The 25,357-nt window shown below is 33.7% G+C and overlaps 1 protein-coding gene across 1 annotated transcript; it reads right to left on the reverse strand.

The window, feature by feature from the left end:
- Positions 1–137: 137 nt before the first annotated feature.
- Positions 138–23,423, reverse strand: LOC128159346 (deaminated glutathione amidase-like). The gene is made up of 10 exons (XM_052822406.1): positions 23,116–23,423; positions 18,742–18,897; positions 17,792–17,992; positions 15,958–16,068; positions 15,749–15,850; positions 15,264–15,426; positions 12,059–12,180; positions 7,554–7,727; positions 1,522–1,590; positions 138–1,405 (listed from the first exon to the last, which is right to left on the reverse strand). Exons 1-10 carry the CDS (start codon positions 23,329–23,331, stop codon positions 1,310–1,312), a joined length of 1,410 nt encoding a protein of 469 aa, XP_052678366.1. The 5' UTR covers positions 23,332–23,423; the 3' UTR covers positions 138–1,309.
- Positions 23,424–25,357: the final 1,934 nt, after the last annotated feature.

A 25,357-nucleotide genomic window follows, 5' to 3' on the forward strand; every position in this document is an offset into this window, starting at 1 on the left:
AGTACGATCTCATGGTTTATTCCCACTTAGCCAACATTCTGAAATTCTCAATTCCCACTTGGCCAACATTTTGATTTTCACACCCGAGTGATCAGGAGGCTTATTTTGCTTCATTAATGAATAATTGTACATGTAAATCTACGTACAAAATAATTTTATTGAATAGTTCGACTTTTTAAGAATTCTATTTTTAGTCGAATTCGACCCATAAGTTCCCAATCATTTAAAACCAAGAAATCAATGTGTATAGACCTTGAAGCAAATAATACGCGGCTTTTGAAGTAAACAAAAGTAACAAAATCGATTAGAAATGGGTTTTGTGAATAAGCAGTTTAACAACATTGAACATATTTGTTTGAGTATGATGACAATAGGTGGAAAAAAGAAACCCACTGGGCGTCAAAATGCTGAACGACACATTTTGATAAGACGGACGTTAGACAACAAGTAATACAAGGCATGTTTGGAGTCATTAGATCGTTTATACTTAGGAAAAAATCTAGAAATGTATGTTGAATGTGCACTCAGGGTACATATTCAAAGAAAATATTTTTTCCAAGACATTTTCGGAAATAAAACGTAAATTTCTTAAATCTGAATTATATCAGGGTGCTTGATTAGTATTGCTCTTTTAAAACTACAGTAAAACACGCTTATAACGAAGTCCCAGGGACGTTCAATTTTACTTCGTTATATGCGTAATTCGTTATATCCGTCAAGTTTACAACATGTAATAAAGTCACGGGGAATGAAAAACACTTCGCTGTAAGCGTCAATTCATTATAAGCGTGTTCGTTATAACCGTGTTTTACTGAATATAAACAATACTGAATATAAATAATACAAACATATTGAAAAAAATGCACCACACATTGTGCTTTTTAGCAATAAAATGCAGCAATTATTTGCAAAATGTGACAAAAATGTGACAAATCATCATGGCACTTGGTTTTCGATTAATACACAATAACCCCAAAACTAGCTAGACTTCCTTCAGGAATGACAAGAGACAAAAACAAACTACGTCTGGTGAGTTTAAAGGAACATTTCCTTGATGAATTTGGATATTCGCAGCTGTCATGAATTAAAGACGATTTCCTCATCTAACTTATCAGTAACTGAAAAAATGGAGGTTTCTCTAAAATTTGATTAACTCTACATAAACTACAATATGATCCCTCTGGTTACTGTGCAAATCATAATATCCAATTTTAATGTCCGTGTTGCCAACAAAGGTTAAAATATTTTGCAGTTCAGGAAAAGTCTTTACACAAATCAGAAAAGCTAATAGTTTATATCTGTCATCTTATCACAAGAAGTAATGTCTCAGTTCTGCAGCTTCTCTATTCATTTCTTCCTCTGACCTGCGATTAATTGCTTGGATATCCTGATCATGTTTAGCCAGCTAAAATGATAAGAAGTAGAACCAATTTAATGCATTCATTTAATAAGTTGTACAACTTCTATTCCTTGGAGCACTTCAAATGATGCTGGCATCATAATTTTTTTTATCATAATTACCTCTCGATACACATCATCGTTATTTGGGATATCAGCTGGTTTTCTGGGTAATATATGGAAATGAACATGCTACAACACAAAAAATACCCAACTCAATCACTTCTATGTTTGGAAAAAATGAAGAGGACCATTAAGGTTTATTATACATGTACTTTCATGTTAAATACTGAAATCTAATAGGAGTAGACGCAGAGGACAATCCGTTCTATTAACCTAAGCGTTAGCAACAAACTTGGCAACGAGTTACACAACGAATTGTAACAAGCGCGTAAATTATACGGTTCGCAGTAGAATTCACGTCATTTCTTATAAAAACAGTAAAATTTTCTTTAAAAGACATTAAGTATAATAAAATAAATAGTGCTTGTTTGGGAGGATAACAGTTGAGTTTGACACCTCTCGAAAACCATTGTCATCCCCCGCTTCGCGTCGGTTGAAAATAATTTTCTCGGGGTGTCAATTTCAACAGTTACCCTTCCAAACATGCCCTTTATATATAAAATTATCTTGAGCAATACGAGGCATAGGTCTGTCGAACTTGATCAGTTTTTGTACTGAGGTGCATAGTTAGGATTTTTATTTTTGAAGCCACAAATCTTCCATAGTAATATACAATTATTTAATGCTTGAGCAGTCAATAGACCAGAATATTTTTCCTGAGGTGCAGGGAACAGCTCAGTATGATCTATTGCCCGAGGCCAACGGCCGAGGGCAATAGATCATACTGAGCTGTTCCCTGCACCAAGGGAAAAAATTCTGGTCTATTGACTGTTCAAGCATTAAATAATTGTTTTATTACCTAATTCCTTTTTTAGTTTTCGGGGTTTATAATTTGCATATTGCAGATAGTTTTCGTGCAATTATGCAATATACTCAGATTTTTTTTTTCATCTTCTACATGCACAAAACCTGTTGCATGCATTACAACATCTCAATTTAATATTAGTTAACACAAAGAAGGGGGAGTCTTCAACCCATTAGATTTAAAGTAGTCTTTTACCATATATAAAGCTTTAGATTATATGATACTCCATTTTTGATAACATTGAATTTGGTTTCATTAAGTATTAAAAACAGCGTCTATGTAAAGGAATATACATTCCCTGAGAACTATCGAAAGGATGTAACATTAACATACCCGCGTTCTGAAATACATTGCAGGTCCAATAGATCGCAGTCTATTGACCGGCGGTCCAATTGATCGCAGTCTATTGACCGGCAGTTCAAAATAGACGCAAATATTTAATTTGTATTAAAACAACAAAATCCCTTTGATTAGGTAATAATATTATTTATTCGTCATATCTTTCAAGCTTGAGACTTCAACTGTGAAAATATAGTTTTGTGTATAAAATTATGTTAAGCATGAGTTTTGAGTATGGAAAGCCATTAAATTCAAAAGAAGGCCACGGTGACTAAAGTGGTACACTTTATTTCAGTATATGCCCTGAAATTCAAAAGTTGTTTGAATCTCGAATCTCATGAAAATACACATAAACCATTTGGAACAATTGGGTATAAAGTACCAAGTTTCATTCTTTTTCAAAAAGAATAATGACTTCAAAATTGTGTCAAGTTTAATTTTTAGATGTAATAAAAAATGAAGCAAATGGCACATTTTCTCATCATTTTTTGAAAAGAGGAAAATGTGTCCGCAGCTGTCGCCCACAACGAGATGTATAGTGAGTGAATTTCTGTCGTCAGATTTGAAACCGCACTTCCTTGTAAATTTCAAATGGCTATCAATGTCAGGTTCTCGGCGAGAACAGGTAACATATATTTTAAAGAATGCCATGCGTTTAAAGAAAATTAAAATATTCTGCTGATCCTAAAAAAAAGATTTGCAATTAGTTGTTTTAAATTATTTTCTTTGCAAATTGTTCGGTGCCTTGTTGCTTTAACGGAAATTGTCGAGCGATGCCTGCTCTGCTAACGTGACGGCACAATGTCTAGATAAATGGATAAAATAGATAGACGGATCCAATGGACCAACCCAATCTTAACAAACGTTATGTCACGTGGCTGCCATCTTAAGGGAAAACAGATTTCTCACCGTAGCCTTAGAGATTTGCATCTATGTCAGTTGACAAAATTTCTGTTGTGTATATTGATTGTCCCAGGATGGTGCAACCCACACATTGAAGGAATGAATTGTGTTCAAAGAGATTTCATCACAGGAAGCCTCAATATTTGGTTGCACAAAGAAGGGTTGACCTGGCAAAGGGAAACAACTCTTGCAAAGTGTGGATTGAACTCATGAAATTGTGATCGTTTTTACTGGCTTCGTTCTCTAGACCGCCACTCCGTAAAACATAAAATACATGTATACTGGAGCGTAAAATATTTTTATTTTTATTTAAGTTGGAGCATCCATTTACAATTTAATTTAAGCTGCGCTCGCCTTAACAGTCACACCCTAAAACATATTATATTTAATGTGCTAACACATTATGAAGTTTTAATGTGAATTTCATCGCGGGCGACTGCTGCACACATAGTTTTCTAATAAAAAAAAAACTACTAAAGAATTGATCCTCTGCTTATATTTAAGGAAAACTAGATGAAGCCCCGCGCAGGAATTAACTCGCTTAACATGATGCAGTGCTTAATATGTTCTTATTTTTTATCTAATTTTTTAATTTTAACTCAAACCAGTGAGTGGATATTTAGTGCATTGTGCTCTTAATTTGGTTCTTAAGGTCAATTTGTATTACTATAATTGTTTATAATCATAATTTCAGATAGAAGTCTGTTTTGAAATGGTCACCCAATTAAACTTTACCATTTCATGCATCATCATTTATAAAAAACACAATATGTTCATTGTTTACAAATTAATGTCAAAACCACGATTGACACATAAAAAACCATTATAAACTCATTCAGAACAATCACTGTAACACACAAGCAGAACTGGCACATACAGAACCATCACTGACATACATCAAATGATGTATATCAGAGACTTACAGAACCACCACTGACATTCACATAAGTATCACTGAAACATACAGAACTGCACTGACATAAACATTTAAATAACTAACACATACACACTCATGGTTTACCATCATTACAGACATGCTAATTCAATATTATGTTCAAATCTGTTGCAAGCATACACAGAACCAACATGAACACACACAACACTCACTGACACAAACAGAACAATCACTGACAGTCACAAAACTATCACTGAAAGACACACAACCATCACTGACAGTCATACAACCATCACTGACACATATCAACCATCACTGACAAAGACAACCATCACTGACAGTCACACAACCATCACTGACAGACACACACACCACCATCACTGACACACACACACCACCATCACTGACAGACAACCAACCCTGACACATACCAACCATCACTGACACAGACAACCATTACTGACAGTCACACAACCATCACTGACAGACACACAACCATCACTGACAGACACACAACAATATATGACAGACACACAACCATCACGGACTCAGACAACCATCACTGACAGACACACAACCATCACTGACACAGACAACCATCACTGACACATACCAACCATCACTGACACAGAAAACCATCACTGACATATACAACAACCATCACTGACACAGACACACAACCATCACTGACAGACAAACAAAGCCATCACTGACAGACACACACAACCATCACTGACAGACACACAGAAGGTTTACTACCAATCTGCCGTGATATAAAAATGAATTAAATTTAAAAAAAGCTAGTGTAAGCACATGTTTTTGCATATTTTTAAATACCAAAGTTGTCAGATTTAAAGTATCTGCCCGATGGTTATTTCTTACTACATTATCTGTTCTGGAAAGATCTTACCATCAAAAACTAACATCACATCAAATTGTGCCAGTTTTTGTTTTAACTTTTATGTATTTATCACAGTCCAATCAAAGGTATCTGCCTGCGACGCAGGATGAACTCGTCCTACACTTTTCTCCTTACGTTAATTAGTCAACCAGCATTCTTGGTTACCCCGTTCTGGAAAGTTCTATCCCACTCTCGCCAGAGGTCGTGTGTCGCAAGCGATTAAGTATCAAAACTAAAATTGCGCATTCAAGAAACGAATTGGCTCATTTTATTAATTCAACATTTGTCAAATCTGACCTTAATATGTGTATACTCTAAATAAGTTCTCAGTAAATGTATTCACTCTTTGCGTAATAATTCCATATATAATTTCATTGCATGCATATATTTTGATGCAAACTTCCCCTGACTTTGATCCGCCAAAGCGTGTCCACCACCTTACTCTCATTTTTGCTATTTCGAGCTTGTTAATCGAAAATGAAAGTACGTTTTTAATTAATTTCACAATAATTACTTATTAGGTACGATTCAATTATAGCTTACGGACATTATCTCATACGTGTTGGAATACTAAATGTGTAAGCAGTTACTCTGGTGCAGGCATTTTGTAGTTTTTTGTTTTTTTTTAAAGTCTTAATTTATAATGCCCTTTTTATGACGTCACAAATACCCTTGTGAAAGTCTAATCAGGGAACAATTTATAGATTTTTAATGTTTAGGCATTCTTGTGTAAATAAATGTTGCATTTTAATTTATTGTGATATTTAAAAAAACTTTAAAACATGGCAGGAAAAATTTCTCGGTTTTTTTGTGAGGAGCAATCATAAATATATAAAACTAAAATGTTTAAAATAATATTATGCATGTTGCAACACATTAATTATGTTCTGCACTTTAAAAATCTTAATCATGAGGTGTATGGTTCTTTTCAGCCTCATTCAAACGACAGATTTTTTAGGTCATTAGCATGCAGCACTGAACCAAGCTGATCAAAGGAGTTTGTAAATAGATTAATTATCAAATTAAAATTGTGTTTGTTTATTACAAAATTTAATCAAATTGTTTTTTCACCCCATTTACTCATTTTTACCTTAACAACCATGCTGAATATATGTAAATATGTTTTTTTGTTCATGTACCTAATGTAACATTTCATGGTTTTGAGTGAAATAAGCTAAACTGGCATTAACTGAATCAAGCTTCACAGCTGGCTATGTACAAACAATAGGCTCCATCTCAGACTAATTAAGCAGTTTGAGGAAGGTGCAAACCATTGTTTAATCACACAAATAATAAATAATTCATTGAAGTGTGGTTGTCATTGTTTATATGTAATAAATTTTCACTAAATTAACTTTTTTATTTATCATGAGAACGCTAATTTGACCATGACAGAAACGTGTTTAACCTTTGCAGTCTAGCATGATAAAATGGTTGGGGAGGACCATGAGAAACCTGATCCAGGTTAACTGCATTTCACAATTCTTCCTTTACCTGCATGCTCATCTGCTAAATGCCAAGATGTAGAAAAAGTCCTCCTATTACCAGAATCCCAAGCCCAAAGGTTATAAATTTAAAAGGTAGAGGCTTCGATGCTTTTTTTTAACAATTACTCAGTTTGCATGGTATATGTCTGGTTCTAGAGAAGAGGTTTTTCAAAGAATAAATGCTTATTTATCATTTGACCATTTGGCTGATGGAGCCTCATTCAAACGACAGATTTTTTATGGTCATAAATATTACAATTTTAGAGGAAATGTCAATGCTTAATTTCGAACCATGATTTTTTGGGTCTGATTTTCATGTGTGGAGAATAAAACTTTCAAAAATTGCATTTTCAGGTTTTTTTTCTTCAGTTTTTACCATAAATTCAGAGTCCGGAGGATGGGGGTAGTGGATTATGTTTGATATACACATGTATAAATAAAGTTTGATAACTTGTCAATTGGTTCTCAAGATTTTAATTAATTGTTACTCTAGCTAAGCTTGACTTTACAAGCTGTCTATCTCATAACTTATTCTGAAGTTTTCTGACATGCTCTCCAGAATTAATTGGAACACACAACCAAAGAGGTGAAAAACAATTATAAAAATTATGTTCTCCTGTTTAAAATGAGCATATCAAAAGCAGTTGAATTAAAACAGAGTAATAAACATACAATATAATAACATGCATGTACAAGACACACCTCTACTGTCTGTCCAGAATCGGGGCCATCCTGCACAGCAATCGTCAATGATGTCCCCTTAAAGTGGGCTTCAACTGCTCTACAAACTCGCTGAACACACAAAGATAAATCAGCTACCTCAGCTGATGTCAGGTCACTAAAACGTTTTGCTGGGCGCAAGGAAGACACGAGGACGTATGTTTGTAATTCAAGGAAATGTAAAATAGCTTTCAGGTGGCCCAAAGCCAAAAGAGATAGGTTAGCTAGTTACATACATTCTGTATTTGAAGTAAGAAACTAGAACTGTCCTAATGGGAATAATACCCCTGCAATGGTAATTTCAAGTGAGACAAATATTAGTTTAATAATGAAAGTAAATTAAATAAATTAAAAAATTAAAATCATAAAGGTTTGTGATACATAAATTAAATAAACAAACTTAACATTCACCTGAGTACCATAGCCCATACACAGACCTTTTGAGGATTCTCAAATATGCATTTAATTAAGCTTCATTCTGCAGTAAAGAAAAACCCAAAATATGGCAATGACCACCACCTTCCTACCTGGAATCTTACAACAAGGATATTGATAGAAAATAATTGTTCCATATTTGTTAACGTTCAAGATAGCTTTTATGTTTAGTTCACTTATCAATCATTCATTCAATCACACCATCTGGCATTTATTAAAAAAAATATTGTACAAATACCACACTTCAGTATTTTGGGCTAGCCAAATTTTACTTTACTATTGACAAGTCTACTATTTATTTAAAAATCTAAAAACTGTTTTTGTTGTTTTGCTTTAAATAATTAAACAAAAAAAATCTTTAAACTCTTAATCACACTATTTTACAATAATTAATTGTTAAATATGAACAAGCAAAGGCTTTCATGGTATCTTTAAATTTGATAGACAGCTTCATTTATTCTCTTTTCTAAATATGTACTCATTTCTTTCATTAAAATTAATGAGCCAAATAAAATAATTAAATTTTGGGAGTTGATCAACTCTCCTATACAATTACTTTGGCAAACCGGAATTGAAACAGTGTTTGGACCTAAGCACAAATCATCACCGTGGACAAGACTTAAGTCTTGAAAATAATCGATAGATTCGCTGAAATGTATGCTGAAGCATTGTTTTTTGAAGAAACTTATTATGAATACCTTAAAAATAGTCAGAATTTAAATTATACGAACAACTTATACATTAATTTAGTCGCATGTATTCCTACGTTAGAGTTCAATACAGTCTCATTCAACCAGACGCTTGGCTGCCTCCGTAAATCTCAGACATGCAGAGAGTCTCTAGAGCATCTGGTTTAACAAGACTAGAGTTCAATATTGCTTGGATCCACACAATTTCCAGAAATATTTCAATTACTGATACATAGTTTGATAGAATTAATTCTATCTTTAATATTACACTACAAGATTTGAGGGGGGTTACTCGATGTTCTTGTCGAAAAAGTCTGAGAATTCATATTATAAAAATGTGCGTAATTCAAATACAGATTAGAAACTACTTGCCATGCAAAATATCATATCGTTGATTTTATAATATATAATTACGATAAATTCAACTCCTGTTAGTACTTCAGTTCTTTGATTTTAACATAATATCGACCCATCCACTCCCACCATACAGTTAATTTAACACTAAATGACTATTTTGCCCCCATCCTTGAATCAAAACCTCTTCCCGGGGGACATGAAATTTATAATATTGGTAGAGGGCTTCCAGGTCTACATGATCTGCCCCATGGCCTGGCATGGGGACCTCGAATCTCACCATTCAGGACATTATGAACATAGTAACAATGCATGACTTTATCTCCTACAACTGTGAGAGTACAGACGACCAATTGCAGTAGGTCACCTTAGTGCCTCAGGTGTATTCCTAAAAAAACATTCTAGAAGTGTAGAAAAATTTTTTAGTTTACAAAGAAAAAAATCAATATTCACTTTCCTGTAAATGTATACACGTATGTGATACAGTTACAAACTTCTGCATCCAACGATATTTGTACATTTGTTTTTGAGAAAAAAACCCGCCTATTGACCCCTCCATTTGCAGTAAATTAAAATAGCCATGTAAAGCTCTTCTGTGGATAACACCTTGAATATGTTAGTAATCTGTGTCTTGGCTGATGCAATCAGTTATTTCAAAATTTCCCCACTTTCTCCTATGGTACAATGCAACTCCATATCTCAGAAAACTGATCCCATAGGACTATGATTTTCTTGGATAAACTTGCATTTTGTTAGATAGCTTGTATAAACTTGCAAAACATTATCAATATTTGTCTTTGATGTTCTTATCAGCTTTTAAGAATCTATCATTGACAAACAAAATCTATAGGGCCCTACGTCACTGAATATAATGTATTTTGGCGCATAATTTAATAAATTATTAGATTCTGCTTCATTGTGTTAAAATTTGGCTATTGAATATTTGGACCTTGTGAGCTGTAACTCACCGTAGGAAAACAAACATGCAAAGGTATAAATATCGGGGCCACTGTGGTAAGTTTATAAGTTGTTTTAACTGTTTAATCTAAATAAAGTTTGGTTTGACACAAAGAGGTATTAATAGCGCCTTTTCCCATCATTTCGCCTACACCTGTGTTTGGACGGAAAGTACCTGTTACTAAAAATAGCTTCAGGTACCTAGCTGTCGCAACTTGGATACACTGTACTGATTTTATAATGGTGTCTGTAACAACTGATTTGTCATAAATTCGGGAAAACTCTGTGTATAACAGTAGTTGATATTCGTGATAAGTTCAAGCAAAATGCAATGGATCTATTAAGTGTAAATAGAGTACATGTATAGTGTTAATGAAGAGATCTATATAATTATATTGGGTGTGCTCATACTCAGACTGAATTAAACAAGATAATTTAAACAAACCCCAGAAAAATAGATACATGTAACATAACCTCTCTATTCTGTTCATGTTTCAATTTAAGTGAAAAAAATTACTACTTAGTGAATTCGATCCAGCGACCACAAGATCATAAAGACCTCCGTGTTACCACTAGGCCACGCATCTAACAAATTCAGACGATGCATTTTCAATATGTATGGCTATATACATGATTGTATTAGAAAAGACACTAATTGAAATATTTGTCCAATTTTCAGTAGTGAGTACGAAGACCCTGTTAAACCAAAACTAATTCTATGTAAACGTGTACTACAAATCCTGTATAACATAATTTTAATCTGATGTTTTTGTTAGAGTGGTTCAAATAGTCAAATATCCAATTTTCAATCGTATACTAACTACTTTCCTATATATCCCTAACAAAACCTGAATATTCTAATGATGTCGTGTAAGATAATTAACTTAAGACTCTTAGAGCATGGTGGTTGTGTAATTTGCATTTCTTTGAATATATTTAAACTAAATATTGTATTATATTGAAAATGTTTGATGTTTTGCAAAAGGCTATATTTGAGGCCAAATCGTATATTAAGTGCGCTATACCTCTTTCTAAGCACAGGGTCTACCTTAATGAAAATTCCAAGTGCACATCTTCAGATGGTGTTTAACATAAGTACAAAGGACTATGTGTGGTATGGTCTAATATCTGCCCCCAATTTTAACCAATTTTTAAATAGTGTCGTATAAAAATCAAATTTTCATAAATCATTGTACAGTAACCTATCACTTGATTTTAACCACCATTGCTCATTGGCTATTTATCTATGATGTCAACTTTATGACCTTATTCCCGCAAATTTGCAAACGGATGAAAATATCCTCATTTTTGCTTTATATTTTGCATTCGGAAGTATAGAGCGCAGGTCTGCTCAATTAAGATTTTAACATGTTTTTCTTCAATTAATTATACACATTATACTAAAAAATGGTACCTGAGCAAGCCTGCGCTCAATGTTTCCCAGTTGAAAAACAATCGGAAAACACCCATATTTGCTTCAAAACATCAATTTATCAAAATTGGGCAATCTTCATGACGTCATTTCTACATGATGTCGTCACTGTAGTGATAACCTTTTGCACCCTTATTTTTAATATGATTCTAACTATCTTCACCCTTATTTTTAAAGCGCTTTATTAAACTTTAATTTTGGGGGCAAAAAATGCATAAAACCACAAATAGTCCTTTTCAGACTGTTCCATGCAGTAGTAAAAAAAGGGAATGAAATTGCATCTACAGACAGACGGACAGGGCAATTCCAGTATACCCTGTTTGCTAGGGTTTAAAAATAACCATTGAGCTAAGAACAATTAAACCCTATGACATTTCATTCAACATTATAAACATCTACTTATAACTCTGGTGTCCTTTGAAATTATTACAATTTGGATGATAAGTCAACCTATGAAATAAACATTTGATGATGTAAAATGAATCATTTAATTTTCAGACGGGAAATCTCTAACCATTTAACTTGTATCAATTTCAACCACACTTTGCTAATAATGGAAACAGGAACTGGGGGCAGACTGTAGGCTCTGTAGCTAATCTTAATCTGATCTTTTTAAGGATACGACCTGGAAGCACTGGTTTGATGTTAACAAAGGCAAAGCTAAGAGCTGTTTTGTAGAACACCTGTCCACATCCAATTGAGTGCTGGCCAAACTGATAATGAAAGGTATCATCGATATTGCCTACAAAAAATTCGATCAAGAAAGCAAGTGACCTGGTTTGAAGACAAAACTGACTGAAAAAAAATAAATTAACACACATAAAATGACAGGATGTCTCGGTTAATCACAAGACTACCCTTTCTGCAGTCACGCTCATGTAAAAAACTTGATATATTAAGTCTTACATACAAGATATATTGTACTAAGTCATAATAACAAGATAATATGTTGAAGGTATGAGATAACAAACACTTTCAAACCTTACAGTCTCATGTATGATTGAGTTTATATCTGTCACCTTTTAGCATGTGTATGACTGTCAGTCATTACATCAGGTCTCAATAGCTCAGCTAGTGGTTAGAGTGCTGGCATGGTTAAACAGAGGCCCTAGGTTCAATTTCCAGTTAAAACTTTTCACAATTTAGTATATGTACATATTGTTTACACAACTTACTATCAATGACCTTGTATTGATGTAGTAGTTGGGGCTATATGGACCGTGGATATCGGCCTGGGTAGCTCAGTGGTAGAGCCACCCAGGCCGATATCCACGGTCCATATAGCCCCAACTACTACATTATAGTAAGAAGGAGGAATGAGTATATAATTACAACGAAAACATATGGCTGGACCGGGAATCGAACCCGGGACCCCTGCAACTCTAGTCAGGAGCTCTACGACTGAGCTACCCAGGCCGATATCCACGGTCCATATAGCCCCAACTACTACATTGATGTCATACTAGAAAAGGTGAATATGGTAAATAATGTTCAAAAGGCATAAATGATGAGTCAAAAATTAACATAAATGTATCATATCATAACTTTTTATAAGTAAACAACTTATCAACTGCCAGAGAAAGGCTGTACATCTCAGTCAAAGATACGTTGCTTATGCGTTAATCAAAATATTTTATATAATTGCTTTGTTATGATCCTTTTTCAAACAAGAGATGTTTGTGAAACACTAATGCCCCCTCCCTTGGAAACATCCACAAAGAAAATGAATGGAAACTGCAAATATTTGGAATTTTTCTAGGTCCAAGGGGCATAACTACCTATTAAGATAAACCTGTATACCAAATTTCATATCAATATGTGCACCCTCTGCGAAGAAAATGAGCAGAAACTGCAAATAACTGGAATTTTTCTACATCCAAGAGCCATTACTCTATCAAAAATTGCTCAATCGTACCCAAATTCGAATTTGACCTAGATATTACATGTATTATGATAAACCTGTATACCAAATTTCATTTCAATATGTTCATCCTCTGTGAAGAAAATGAGCGGAAACTGTTGGTGGACCGACCGACAGACAGCAGCAAAGCAATATGCCCTCCCTTCTTCGAAGGGAGGGGGGTGGCATAAAAATGATTTTACTTAATGGGAGGCAGGATTAGTTCTAAGAGTTTTCCTGACAAAGTACAGTGTATACATTTTGCAAATTCTTAGATAATTTTTATTCTTCTTACAGGTTGTCTTTAACCGTCCTCGATTTTTTTGTAACTTGACATGATATCAAACCCTTAAGGATTTCTAAAGGATTGGGTTAGAATATACAGAGTCATGCAAAAAGTACTCATGAAAATAGAAATAGTGTCACGTTTCGACGAACACAATTAAAACAACTCGCAAAAATTGTCACTCTGTCCAAGCTGTTGCAAACCATGTAATTAAAAGTAACATAAACAAACAAAAAAACTTAAGCAAAATCACCTAATACTTTGAGAGATGACCTTTTAACCGGATGACCTGCATAATTCGTCTTGGAATTGAGTTGTATAAACTTTCAACATATTGCGGGGTTATATCAAACCAAATGTTCTGAATTTCCTGGAAAAAGTCTGCCGATGAATTTATGTTCTGTTTTCTTGATTGGAGTTTTCTTTTAATTAAAAGCCATAAATTTTCTATTATGTTGAGATCAGGTGACTGGGCAGCCAGGAAATTTACGAAATATGGTTTCGAGTTTTGCATTTGACCGTCGATCTAGCGACATTATCATCCTGGAAAATATAACCCCCTCCATGTTGTGCGACAATAGGCCAAAGATTATCTTCTAAAATATCTTGGTATTTATTTGCATTAATATTTCCTTTCGCCGATGCAACTGTGCCAGATTCGAACCAAGAAATGCACCCCCATATCATGACTTGGAACTTCGGCTGCGGTTTTTGTGAGACAAGATCTGGCCGCCAACCTTCCCCCCTTTTCTCCATACATACTCTCTTTCATCGTGGCCAATCATCATCTTACTTTCATCAGAAAAAATTATTTTTCTCCAATTATTTTCAACAGACCATCTCTGCTTTTCCTGACACCACAAGAGTCATTTTTTTTTCACCAACTTTTTTTCTGGTAACTCTTCGTTTAAAACCATTTTTGTGTAAATGAAACTGTAAAGTTCTTTTGGTAACTGGATTTGTATTTTAAAATACGCGATGACTACAAAAACAAATAATGTGACACCACTTTAACGAATACTTTTTGCATGACTCTGTACATCAAATATATTGAATTTTTATGACACACGATTTACTGATTTTGTTAGTATATGCCATTCCTAACTTTTTCTTTATCTTTTCAACTGTGACAAACACTTTTAACCAAAAAAGAGTAAAACTAAAACTCAAAGTTCTCTTAGTATTCATTACAATGCCAAACTTAAAATATAAGCTTGATGTCTGGAACCCTTGTATATATCTGAAAAATTGTAATTATAAATGTATTTATCACTGTGTCAATTATGCTCTTCATCAAGCCTTACAATGTATTTGACTCTCTTTGACTCTCTTTAGAGAGTACATGTTTATGTATAGTGGGGTACTTTCTACAAGCCAATATCAACCAAAGTTACATGTACTAATACTAAGCCTTATAGAGTACTTTTATACCAAGCACAACAAGTTGACTGCCACTTGCAACCCAAAAGGGACTCTATTTTATCAGCCTCATCAAATTTTCTGTAAAGACCCAGTGTTAGTCCTTTCTACATCTAGTCACACACTATATCAAATACCAGTAATTATTCATCATTTCAAAAACGTATTCATAAACAGGCAGGTAAAGATGGAAATTTTTATGAGTTGAAGTGTGTGCAACCTTTGTTATATGACTGTAAGAATCCGTATAGATCTGGCCTTCTGTGTCTCATTATGGGCATCTCATCCCGGATCTTTTTAATCATGTTTAAGTTGATCTCAGCAAAACAGACATCAACCCCATCACTGCATTGAGCAATCACAGCTCCCCACGGATCAATGACCTGGGATAAAAGAAAAACATAACTTATTCTGTTCATTTACACATTAGAAATAAGATTATAGGAAGGATTTATTTGAAATCCTGTAGGATCTACTATAAACATGGATATTTCCATTTGTTGTGGTTAACTGAAACCAAAGTGAAAAATCCCCATTTTTCCCATATAAATTTTTATATATCTAAAAGAGCTGGACTGTAGGATCATAGCTTGCTGGCTGGGATGTTGAGAGAATCAAACTGTTACCAGTAATCTTTAAAATTTTAGGGCCAAAATAGATTATATTGTACATTGTCCTTTCAACGTTTACAATAACTTGAGTCACCATGGAATGTCCATAAGACACCCTCTTGCTGTTGTGTTTGCCAAACTGAGCTGCTGCCACCACATAACACTGTGTCTCTATTGCACGACTCCGGAGTAAAACCTACCAAAACAACAATTAAAATATATAAGATTAACAGTCCCATGTGCAATTTCAAAATTCCTCAGGACTAATCATCCTCAATTTCTCATAATCTTTTCTACACTCACCTCCCAGTGGGCCATACCAGTGGTCACAGTGAAAGCTGAGGGAAAAGTTAGTATGTCTGCTCCCTGCTGGGCTAGAACCAATGACAACTCGGGAAATCTCAGGTCATAACACTGTATCTAAGTCAAGGATTTTACCAGCACATGAACCTGCTATCCTTTTAATCCAGAGCAAATACTGTGGAATCAATAGATTTTGTGGTAGCTCAATTTTCAAAGAATTCATAAGTACCTCTCCTCAAAGAATTAACATATCCTCTATGAATTAATAAATTAGGGTTATAGAGTCATGTTTCCTTTTGTAGATGTAAGATAATACACAAAATTACATCACAAAGAACCTGTAAAATTAAAGCAATCAATAAAAATTGGTCCCAACAAATTTTAATGATTCCGAAGTATTATTAGACATTGTTGGGGTTATTTTTATTAAATATGCATGCAATCACAACCCTTAACCTTCTGACCCCATGAAGTGTATATCATTAACATAGGACATCAGAGATAACAGAGTTCACTGAGATGAGACATCATCTTTGTAAGACCACCTTTATAACATTATATGAAAACCATAGCAAATGACCTATTTATTAAATATGCATGCAGTCACAACCCTTAACCTTCTGACCCCATGAAGTGTATATCATTAACATAAGACATCAGAGATAACAGAGTTCACCGAGATGAGACATCATCTTTGTAAGACCACCTTTTTAACATTATAGAAAATCATAGCAAATGACCTATTTAAACAATAAAATGCTTTCTTTAGTGATTCATACCAGAATACCCGGTATGAAGGTAGCAACATTGCAGAATTAAATCATTCAAAACTCGCATTGGCAGCTTTCTTAATTTTTTTCTGCAATAATTGCTACCTTCATAACCCACATCAATAACCAAAGAAAACTTTTTATTGTTGTCAATATTTAAATCTTTCTTTAACAAATAAATGAACTGTTGCAAAGAATAAGCAAAGTTAACTTAATTATTGTTAATGTATCTCAGTACATTAGAAATAGAAAGAGCCATTTATTCTTATATGGTGGCATTTAAGTCATTTTAGACATTTCATATACATGTAGTTTAATACATAAACTGAAATCCATATACATTGCAAGTTCATTTTTTTAGTAGCTGTCCTTTGAACCTTACATTTAAATTACAGACACTGTCCATCTTTGTTGTATATGGAGCAGAATAAAGTGGCAGTGTACAGATTAGCTCAAACCTCTGTGGAAGAAAGAGAGAAAATGTTTCAATAGCAACAAAACAATAATAGTGAGGGTGCAGCAAAGATTTTTACAGTATCTGAAAATTGAGAAATGATAATTTTGACATTTCTTAAGTGTAAAATTGAATAATATTTAAGGCAAATTTAACAAGGATTCATGTAGATCACTGGTTTTAGTAATAAATTAATGTATCACTTGATGGTCCTCTGGGAAAAAAAATTATTAGGCTTGTTATTGACTATTAACTGACAATGAAAATATATCAGACTAATCAATCTCAGAGATGGCTTTGCTTCACTGTCTTTGAGATTGTTCAACCAATCTGTTTCCTTGGTCAGTCAGTAACAATTCTAATAATTATGTAATAATATCTTTAAGGTCTATAGAGGCATGGGCTAATAGTAATACGATATACTTTTCATAAAGATGTGGGTAACCCTTCAACTTTAAGTACCCTCAGATGTTGAAAAATAGCCATTTCAAAATTTCTATCTTGAAAACAGCTAGGCACTAAAATGTATGTAAATAGTACCATTCAATAGATGTCAATGAGCCAATGACTATGCAACTAAAGTTAAGTGTGATATATTTTCCTAGGATACAATTTCCATGCCAACATTTCCAGCTGGAGTTTTAACAGGAAAGGAAACTTTGTTCCCTGGGATTGTATAGTCACTTTCACATAGCCTGACCTGATCTTTTATGTCAAGGTCAAATAAATGTGTTTTGCTGTATGTGTCTCTGATCTGTCCTTGATTGTCGATAATAACATGTGTGTTTAAGACTCTCTGTTTATCATCACTCTGAAATTAAGATATGAAAAGCAACACATGAACATCTATGTTAATTGAAAAACAATTATATCTATTTATGTTCTGCAGTCACAACCCTTGAACAACGTTCTTGACCTTTTATGCAATCCTCATCTTCACCTACATTAACAAATACAGTTAAACTTCGATATCTCAAACACTGATATCTCAGATACAATGAATACGGTATGTCAAAGTGATTTGTAAGTCCCGACCACTTATCTCTTAAGTGTTTTACCCTTGATATCTCAAATACTTGGATATCTCCAGGTTTTTCAACTGTCCTGTCTAGTTAAAGATAATGAAGTTTGACTGTACACAGTAAAAAATATCACCATTCATCCAGATCTGATGGAAACCCCCTAATGTACAAGAACCAGCACCATTAAACCTCTTATCTTGCACAGAAAGCCCACTTCTTATTGAAATATTGCGACATGTCAACAATTCTTCAAAAGACATTGAAAGCATAGTTCTAGTTTCTATTGAAATCCTCAAACACTTAAGGTCAACACAAACTTTTTATCTACAAGAATCGACCGGTACATGAATCTGTAGTCATAAAAATCATAACCTCAGTGTCCTGAGTATTACTTATATCCAATAAATACGGAAATCATATCTAATTTTAAATGAAATCATCTTAGATAAATGTACTCTTGATTCTCCATCAGACAAGGGAATCATAAATCTATTTTGAACAGTTTGAAATCAGTTTGAAGGAAAGCAAAGACTTGTACCTTCTGATGGAATCCTCCCAGAGACAGCCAAATACCCTCCTTCCTAGCCAGATCTTGGTATCCAGAAATTGTCTCCCCTTCCAAACTTTCTGCGAACTCAACACTTTGAGATTTTGTTTCACCAATGTAGTCAATTGCTTCAGGAAGAAAAACCATCTGTTCAAAATTAATCGCAGTTTTATAAAAAATGTGTTGATATGCATATATATTCAATGACCAAATTTGTTTTAAAACATTTAGTTGCAGGTCCGTAGCTCCCGGTCTGAACAAATTCAGATGGATGACCAGTTGAGAGCTACAGTTCTGTACATGTTAAAAAGTAGCAAATTACAGTGCACAAAAATTGCGCTAGTTTTGGGGTGATAAATCTTATTTCCACGCAAATTCTGTGAAAAAATGAGTACCATTTAATTCTTCAGGCATTTACTACTGATATCTCTTGCCTCAGACTTTCTCTTAAACAGGCTAACAAACCTCGGGAAATAAAATCAATCATATTAAAAAGTTGTGTTATACATGTTCTCCCTTTAAAGTTAAAAACAGCAAATTGTCAGTTCTATATTTATTTCTGTTTGTTGATTGGCTGGGAGAATAAACCTGTTGGCGTGCCATGTAGTTTTCTTGAGGGCTAGTTTTGTCGATTTACAAGCTCAGGACAATGTGGACATGATAAGTCTCATATATATATATATATATATACACACACACACACACAGTATATACATACACACACACACACACACACACACACAACTCAACAGGACTTCATACTGTTGGTTCTTTTACTTTTTAAGGAGGGCAATTTGGGTTTTTTGTGGAAAAATTACAATAGTAAAATTCTTTATCTTTTAACTATATTTCAATTACACCAACTCTAGTTTATTTGCGAAGTTTCAAGAAAATCGACAATTTGGTTCTTTTAAGGGATTATCTCAAATTAGAGGTACATTTATAGGAAACTGTCATTTTCCACACTTCAAAGCAGATAAAAAAAATACTACAATAGCTTTTTTTCTCAAATTGTTATAAATGATTAGTAGTATAATTTCTTATGTACCGGTAATATGTAAAAAAAATACTTAATTCTACTGTCTGGTTTTCAGTAGGGGCCATCTTAAAATGCACCAAATTTTGCTATATGTTTGGAGCATTACGAATACTAGATATTAGTAAAATGGATTCATTAAAAAAATAAGGAAAATGTCCTCAAGGATAGCATTATTCTGTGTGCACTCCTACAAAGCTTCATTTTGTCACGTCATAAAAGCACAACGGCAATGCTCCCCTACTCTACAATGGAAAAAGTTGTTGAAAAATAAAAATCTACTTTAAAAATCTAAATATTTTTATCTGAATTTTGTCTATTCTGTTCAATTTTATAAATATCGAAAAAAATTCATAAGAAGTATAAATACAGTGCATTATACTATATACTATATATGCAAAAACATGCGCAATAAAAACTTAAGTCAGCCTCCTTAATTCACAGTTAAACTCTAATTAATAACATAATATTTTTGCTTGTCTATAGTTTTTACATAAACCCTATTCAGTGAGAATGCACAGTGTGAAAGCAGAATAATAATGAGATTATTATTTGGTGGTATTTATCAAAAATAGTATTCTATATGCATATATTGATGTTTGACAGGATCCTGGCTTGAAATATGAACAGCATTTGTCATAATTATTTGAAGTAGAAATTACATGGATGAAGTAATTTTCTATGTAAACTAACTCATATAATTATGAACATCATGTAATTGATGTGTATAAATTGTCTATATCATTTTCATATTATACAAGCTGGTACACACGATAAGGCTTGCCTTACAAGTCTTAAAACTTATATGTGTACACCTTTAATACACGTTTTTGCTAGCCTTACAAGTCAAACTTACGAATAGAGCACTGCTCTATTTCCTAATACAAGACTTAGCTGACCTTTGTATCATAGCCAATGAAAATACCCTAATGTCAATCTATATCAAACCGTACATGTGGGTAGATTTGAGTGACCACATGCTATGTGAGCAGTTAAAAGACTTAATAACTTTGCAAAGCACTGCTGATCCATCCTAACAAAATTTCTAAAGGTGCTAGGGTCTTCTAGGCACAATTCATGCAGCACCGTATTGTGCGCACCGTGCACAGCTCTTCTTTGAACCCAAAGACTTGTCCATACGTGTCTGTGTACCCTTTTCCTCCTTTTAATTAGTTTAATTACCTGGCCAATAAAATAAATATTGCTACAGTTATGATATCGTCCTCCAGTTTTGCAATGTTTAGAAGAAAAAAAACATGTGGGGATTATGGAAATGATGTTATGAATCATGTAAGGTTTGCCTTATCGTGTGGACACTACAGATGTAAGGCTCGCAAAATGTAAGTTTTAGACTTAAAAGGCAGGCCTTATCATGTGTACTAGCCCTAAGGCATATTTTCATTGTATATTTCAGGGTTTTCGTTTTGATACAGTTTATAAATCATTACTATTATTAGAACCACCAGTATTGTTATTTTTGGTACAACGCCCAATAGTAAAGCTACTTCAACTGTTCCCTCAACCAGTCTAGACGGACTCCCAAAACGGAGTCAATGAAAGTGAATTTCTGCAAGTATTTTGGACTCCATTTTGGGAGCATACTCATGTGCACTTGTACAAAAAATGGCATTTTTTCGCTAAAAACATGGGGTCCACAAGAAATCATCTTGCAAATGCTGCATGTGTTGGCAAACTTCTAACATGTTTTAAAAGACCCAGGACATAATTTACTATCGATCATATTTGCACAAAATTGGGGTTTATTTGCACTTATTTGCAGTTGTTGATCTCCGAAGTTGGATGTTTGGACAACTTAAATTCACATAACACACAAATTGATAAGTGCAAAAATGAAAAGAGCTTGGATTACTAACAAAAACTTGCTGCTCTAGCGATGATTAAAAACGTCTTATTTGTATTGAACAAATAGGATTGATTGTTTAAAAACTTAGAAAATTATTCATCAAAACAATTATATTCGCTCGCGGCATTTCCAATGTTAAGAAACCATGTTAATTATTCAAGATAATTGAATACTTCAGCCTGAAAATGATGTAAATGAGACTATACTTTAACAAACAATGATAAATAATCATATCCAAGCATTTAATTTATTTCTAAAAAGTTATAGTTATGCGTGATTAAAATTATGGGTGAATTTTTCATTTTTAAAATTAATCTAACATTATACAAGTAAACAGTTATGAACATGTGACATAAATATGACACATAAACGTTCAGAAATGTTTTTGAAAGTTTAAAGTTACTTTTTGTCATGTTTTTGGCCAATTTTAGAGTTTTATTTAGAACTAAGGGGCATAACTCATACGTTGTTTACATTTGAAACGCCATTTTACCTCAATGCATTATGGAGCCAAAGACTCTGTTTTGGGAGGGGAACGGGACGTTTCGCCCCTATTGACGTTTCGCTCCTAAAGACCTTTCGCGCTGAGACGTTTCGCACCTATATTATATATATATAATTATATATATATATAATTAAAATTGACTTTATTGATAACATATCTACAAATGATCATGTTTAATGTGGTACATTCACTGATAATTTTAATAATGTAAAAAGCGATTATTCTATCCACGTTCAAATATAATTATGTTTGTTTAGCAATCATTATTAAGTGTCTGAATCGGTTTTCTAATTAAGATATTATAACTAATTTGGAGGCTCTCCATGTCAAGCTAAAGAGGAGAAATTAAACTTTTATGATAAATAAGATTTGAATAAATCATTAATTTTTGTCAGTAGAATGATTTCTCTTCTATGGAATATACAACAGATAAATTTTTGTACAGGGCGACAATAATTCAATTTTGCTCGGCATTGCTAACAGAAATTTATAATCCGATGTTAATTTATATATATAATTATAATCATATATTAGAATAATTTGATTAGCCAAAGGTGTTAAAACTTATTTAGAGGCTCTCAATGGTAGGTTAATATCAATTTACTGTTACCACATAATTAAAAGCCGCAAAACATCTAAATCAAGCAATCATAATTATGTGTCTCATCAAATTTCTAATTACCCTAAGGTGTTATAACTCATTATTTGGAGGCTCTCCATGCTGATATCAATTTACTGTTACCACATAATTAATAGGCGCGAAACATCTCGGGGCGAAACGTCTCGACGCGATAGGTCTTTAGGGGCGAACCGTCCCGCACTCTTTTGGGAGTCCCGTCTAGACCATGTAGACTGGTTACCAAATACTCGCGGTTGACCCACTGTTTCCTAATTGTTCAAGATGGAAAGAAAAACGTTTTAAGAGCTGTACTTTGCATAAACTGTCACTGTACTATTTACCTTTGCACCTCTGAAAACTGCCTTTTCAACGAGTGATTTAGCCTTTTGAAAATTCTGCTTCTTGTCCGCTGTGCATGAGAGTTGACAAACGCCTATCAGAGGGTTCCCTGCTGTATCTGGTTTACATGGCTCTGTCGACATTGTGCACAGCAGCGAGGACGGTCTATTTTTGAAAATATTTTGTCGAAGAAAATATTTTAAAAGCCTGGATAACATTTATTTACTTGTAAACATATGTAATATCAGATAATTCATAAATGAACGATCAGTTCAGCATGGGATTTTGTAACCGCCCAGTAAATGAAAGAAAAATGTAGGCAGAATGTATATTCCCGAATTACTACAGTCACTCCTCTTAATTTATTGTACAAAGTAGCCTATATTAGTTTTAAAAAAAAGGCTGGCCTGGCTAAACAAAATTATTCAACGGAAGCATGCATGTATCAATCAGGCTGTCTTATAAAAAATGAATTTTTAATTTTTGCTGCTGAACGGAACGTGCAGAATTTTCAGTCTTTCCTTCGATCTAGTGCACAAACATGTACATATTACATGAAATAAAATTATTTCATTATTTCAAATTATTTTAGGAAAGTACATATATCAAACAATTGCCTGTAAGCTTGAAATCGGAAGATAAAACAATCAAATTTTAAATTGTACATGTATTTGTTATAATAAGGTGCAAAATCAGGTATTTCTGATACATTTATTTCCATCCATGGGAAAAAAGAAAGGATATTCAAGCACGTAGCATCGTTTTTTAAATTGCGCGTGTATGTGTGTGTGTGTGTGGGGGGGGGGGGCAGCTTCATCCGAAATATCTTGACAGTCAATTAAAAAATGGGGGGGGGGGGGGGTCTCATATAATTTGATATATTGAGTCCATGAAGACTTTTACCAGAATTGTGAAATTCATGAGCCCCTGGTCAAAGGTTCATGCGTGCTATATGTCCAAAATGTATAGTCTTGTTTTTAAAAACACGTAATTAAAAGGGAAAAAACTCTTCGTTTAAAAAACCAAAAAATAAAAAAAACCAACAAACTAAAAACAAAATATTTAACAAAACCTGACTCTCTGGGCAACTATTTGGTTTTATAATATCAGGGGCTTTTACTTCGGCGCTGTGGCTTTGGCGAGGCAGATGGATATATATTGTAGCCGCCTCAAGTACCTGGTGGTACAGAGAGGATTGAATGAAATGCATGGTTATATTGTCCATGATGAAGGCTTCTACCAAAAGTGTAAAATTCATGAGCTCTTGATCAAAGATTCATGCCGTAGGGCGGGGTCAATGTGGTCATACAATAAAAAATGTGTTGAAGCTAAGAAGATATTTTCTTTTCCACCCCATGACGATTTATATTTGGGAAAAACTAAACGCATGGGTATGACAATCAAGAAGTCCTTCTCCCGAATTGTAAAATTCGTGGTCCCTGGGTCAAGGTTCAGGCCCTAGGACAGGGCGAATAAGGTCATATAGTGAAAATGTATTAAAACTTAATCTTATATACTCCTACACAAATTTGGAAATTCTAAATGTATATTTAAGATGTTTATGAAGCATTCTATGTATACCATAATTGTGAAATTCATGGTTCCTTAGTCAGGGATATAGGTTCTCTGGCATGGCCAATATGGCAACAAAGAGAAAATGTATTGAATTTTATGATGTTTTCTTTTCTACTTTTACAATTGTTAGAGATAAACTACATTTTAAATGCATTGTAATTATGTACAGTGTACTTTTATACTGTTATCAAATTGTGAATTTCAATGTCCATGGGGCAGGGGTTCAGGTATTTTTTTTTTTTGGGGGGGGGGGGGTTGATAAATATGGCTGAATAGTGAACATATATATATTTTAGGTCAGTAGAGTCACTAGTTTAACCTATTATCGTTTACCGTCCGTTGACAATTTTACACTTTTATATGTAACTTAATCTAACTACTTCAATTTCATATGCTTGTAAAAATGATTATTATTAATGAAAATATTATATAACATTGACTATTAAAGAACGCAGATCTTTTTTACCACAATTTTACAATGTCTGGGGCTAGGTTTAGATATTCCGAGATTTCTGCAACTCTTCTACATTCCCACATGCATAAATATTTCTAAAACACCGAATAATAAAAGGCGGGGGTAACAGTTAGAGGAGTATCGGTTTAGGGATGAAGCTAAAATTGCAGTCTGAGGATTATCATGGTACTCAGGTGATCGTTAAGGCCTATAGG

Source organism: Crassostrea angulata, chromosome 8, assembly GCF_025612915.1.
Source record: "Crassostrea angulata isolate pt1a10 chromosome 8, ASM2561291v2, whole genome shotgun sequence".
NCBI lineage: Eukaryota > Metazoa > Mollusca > Bivalvia > Ostreida > Ostreidae > Magallana > Magallana angulata.

Bases quoted from the DNA above. Each gene is read 5' to 3' on its own strand.
- LOC128159346 (XM_052822406.1), bottom strand. From the start codon at position 23,331: ATGTTATCCAGGCTTTTAAAATATTTTCTTCGACAAAATATTTTCAAA. The intron at 15,427-15,748 runs GTGACTCAAGTT...CTTTTATCCCAG, and splicing joins TGTCTTATGGACATTCCATG to GTCATTGATCCGTGGGGAGC. The intron at 7,728-12,058 runs ATCCTTAAAAAG...TTACAAACATAC, and splicing joins AACCAGTGCTTCCAGGTCGT to GTCCTCGTGTCTTCCTTGCG.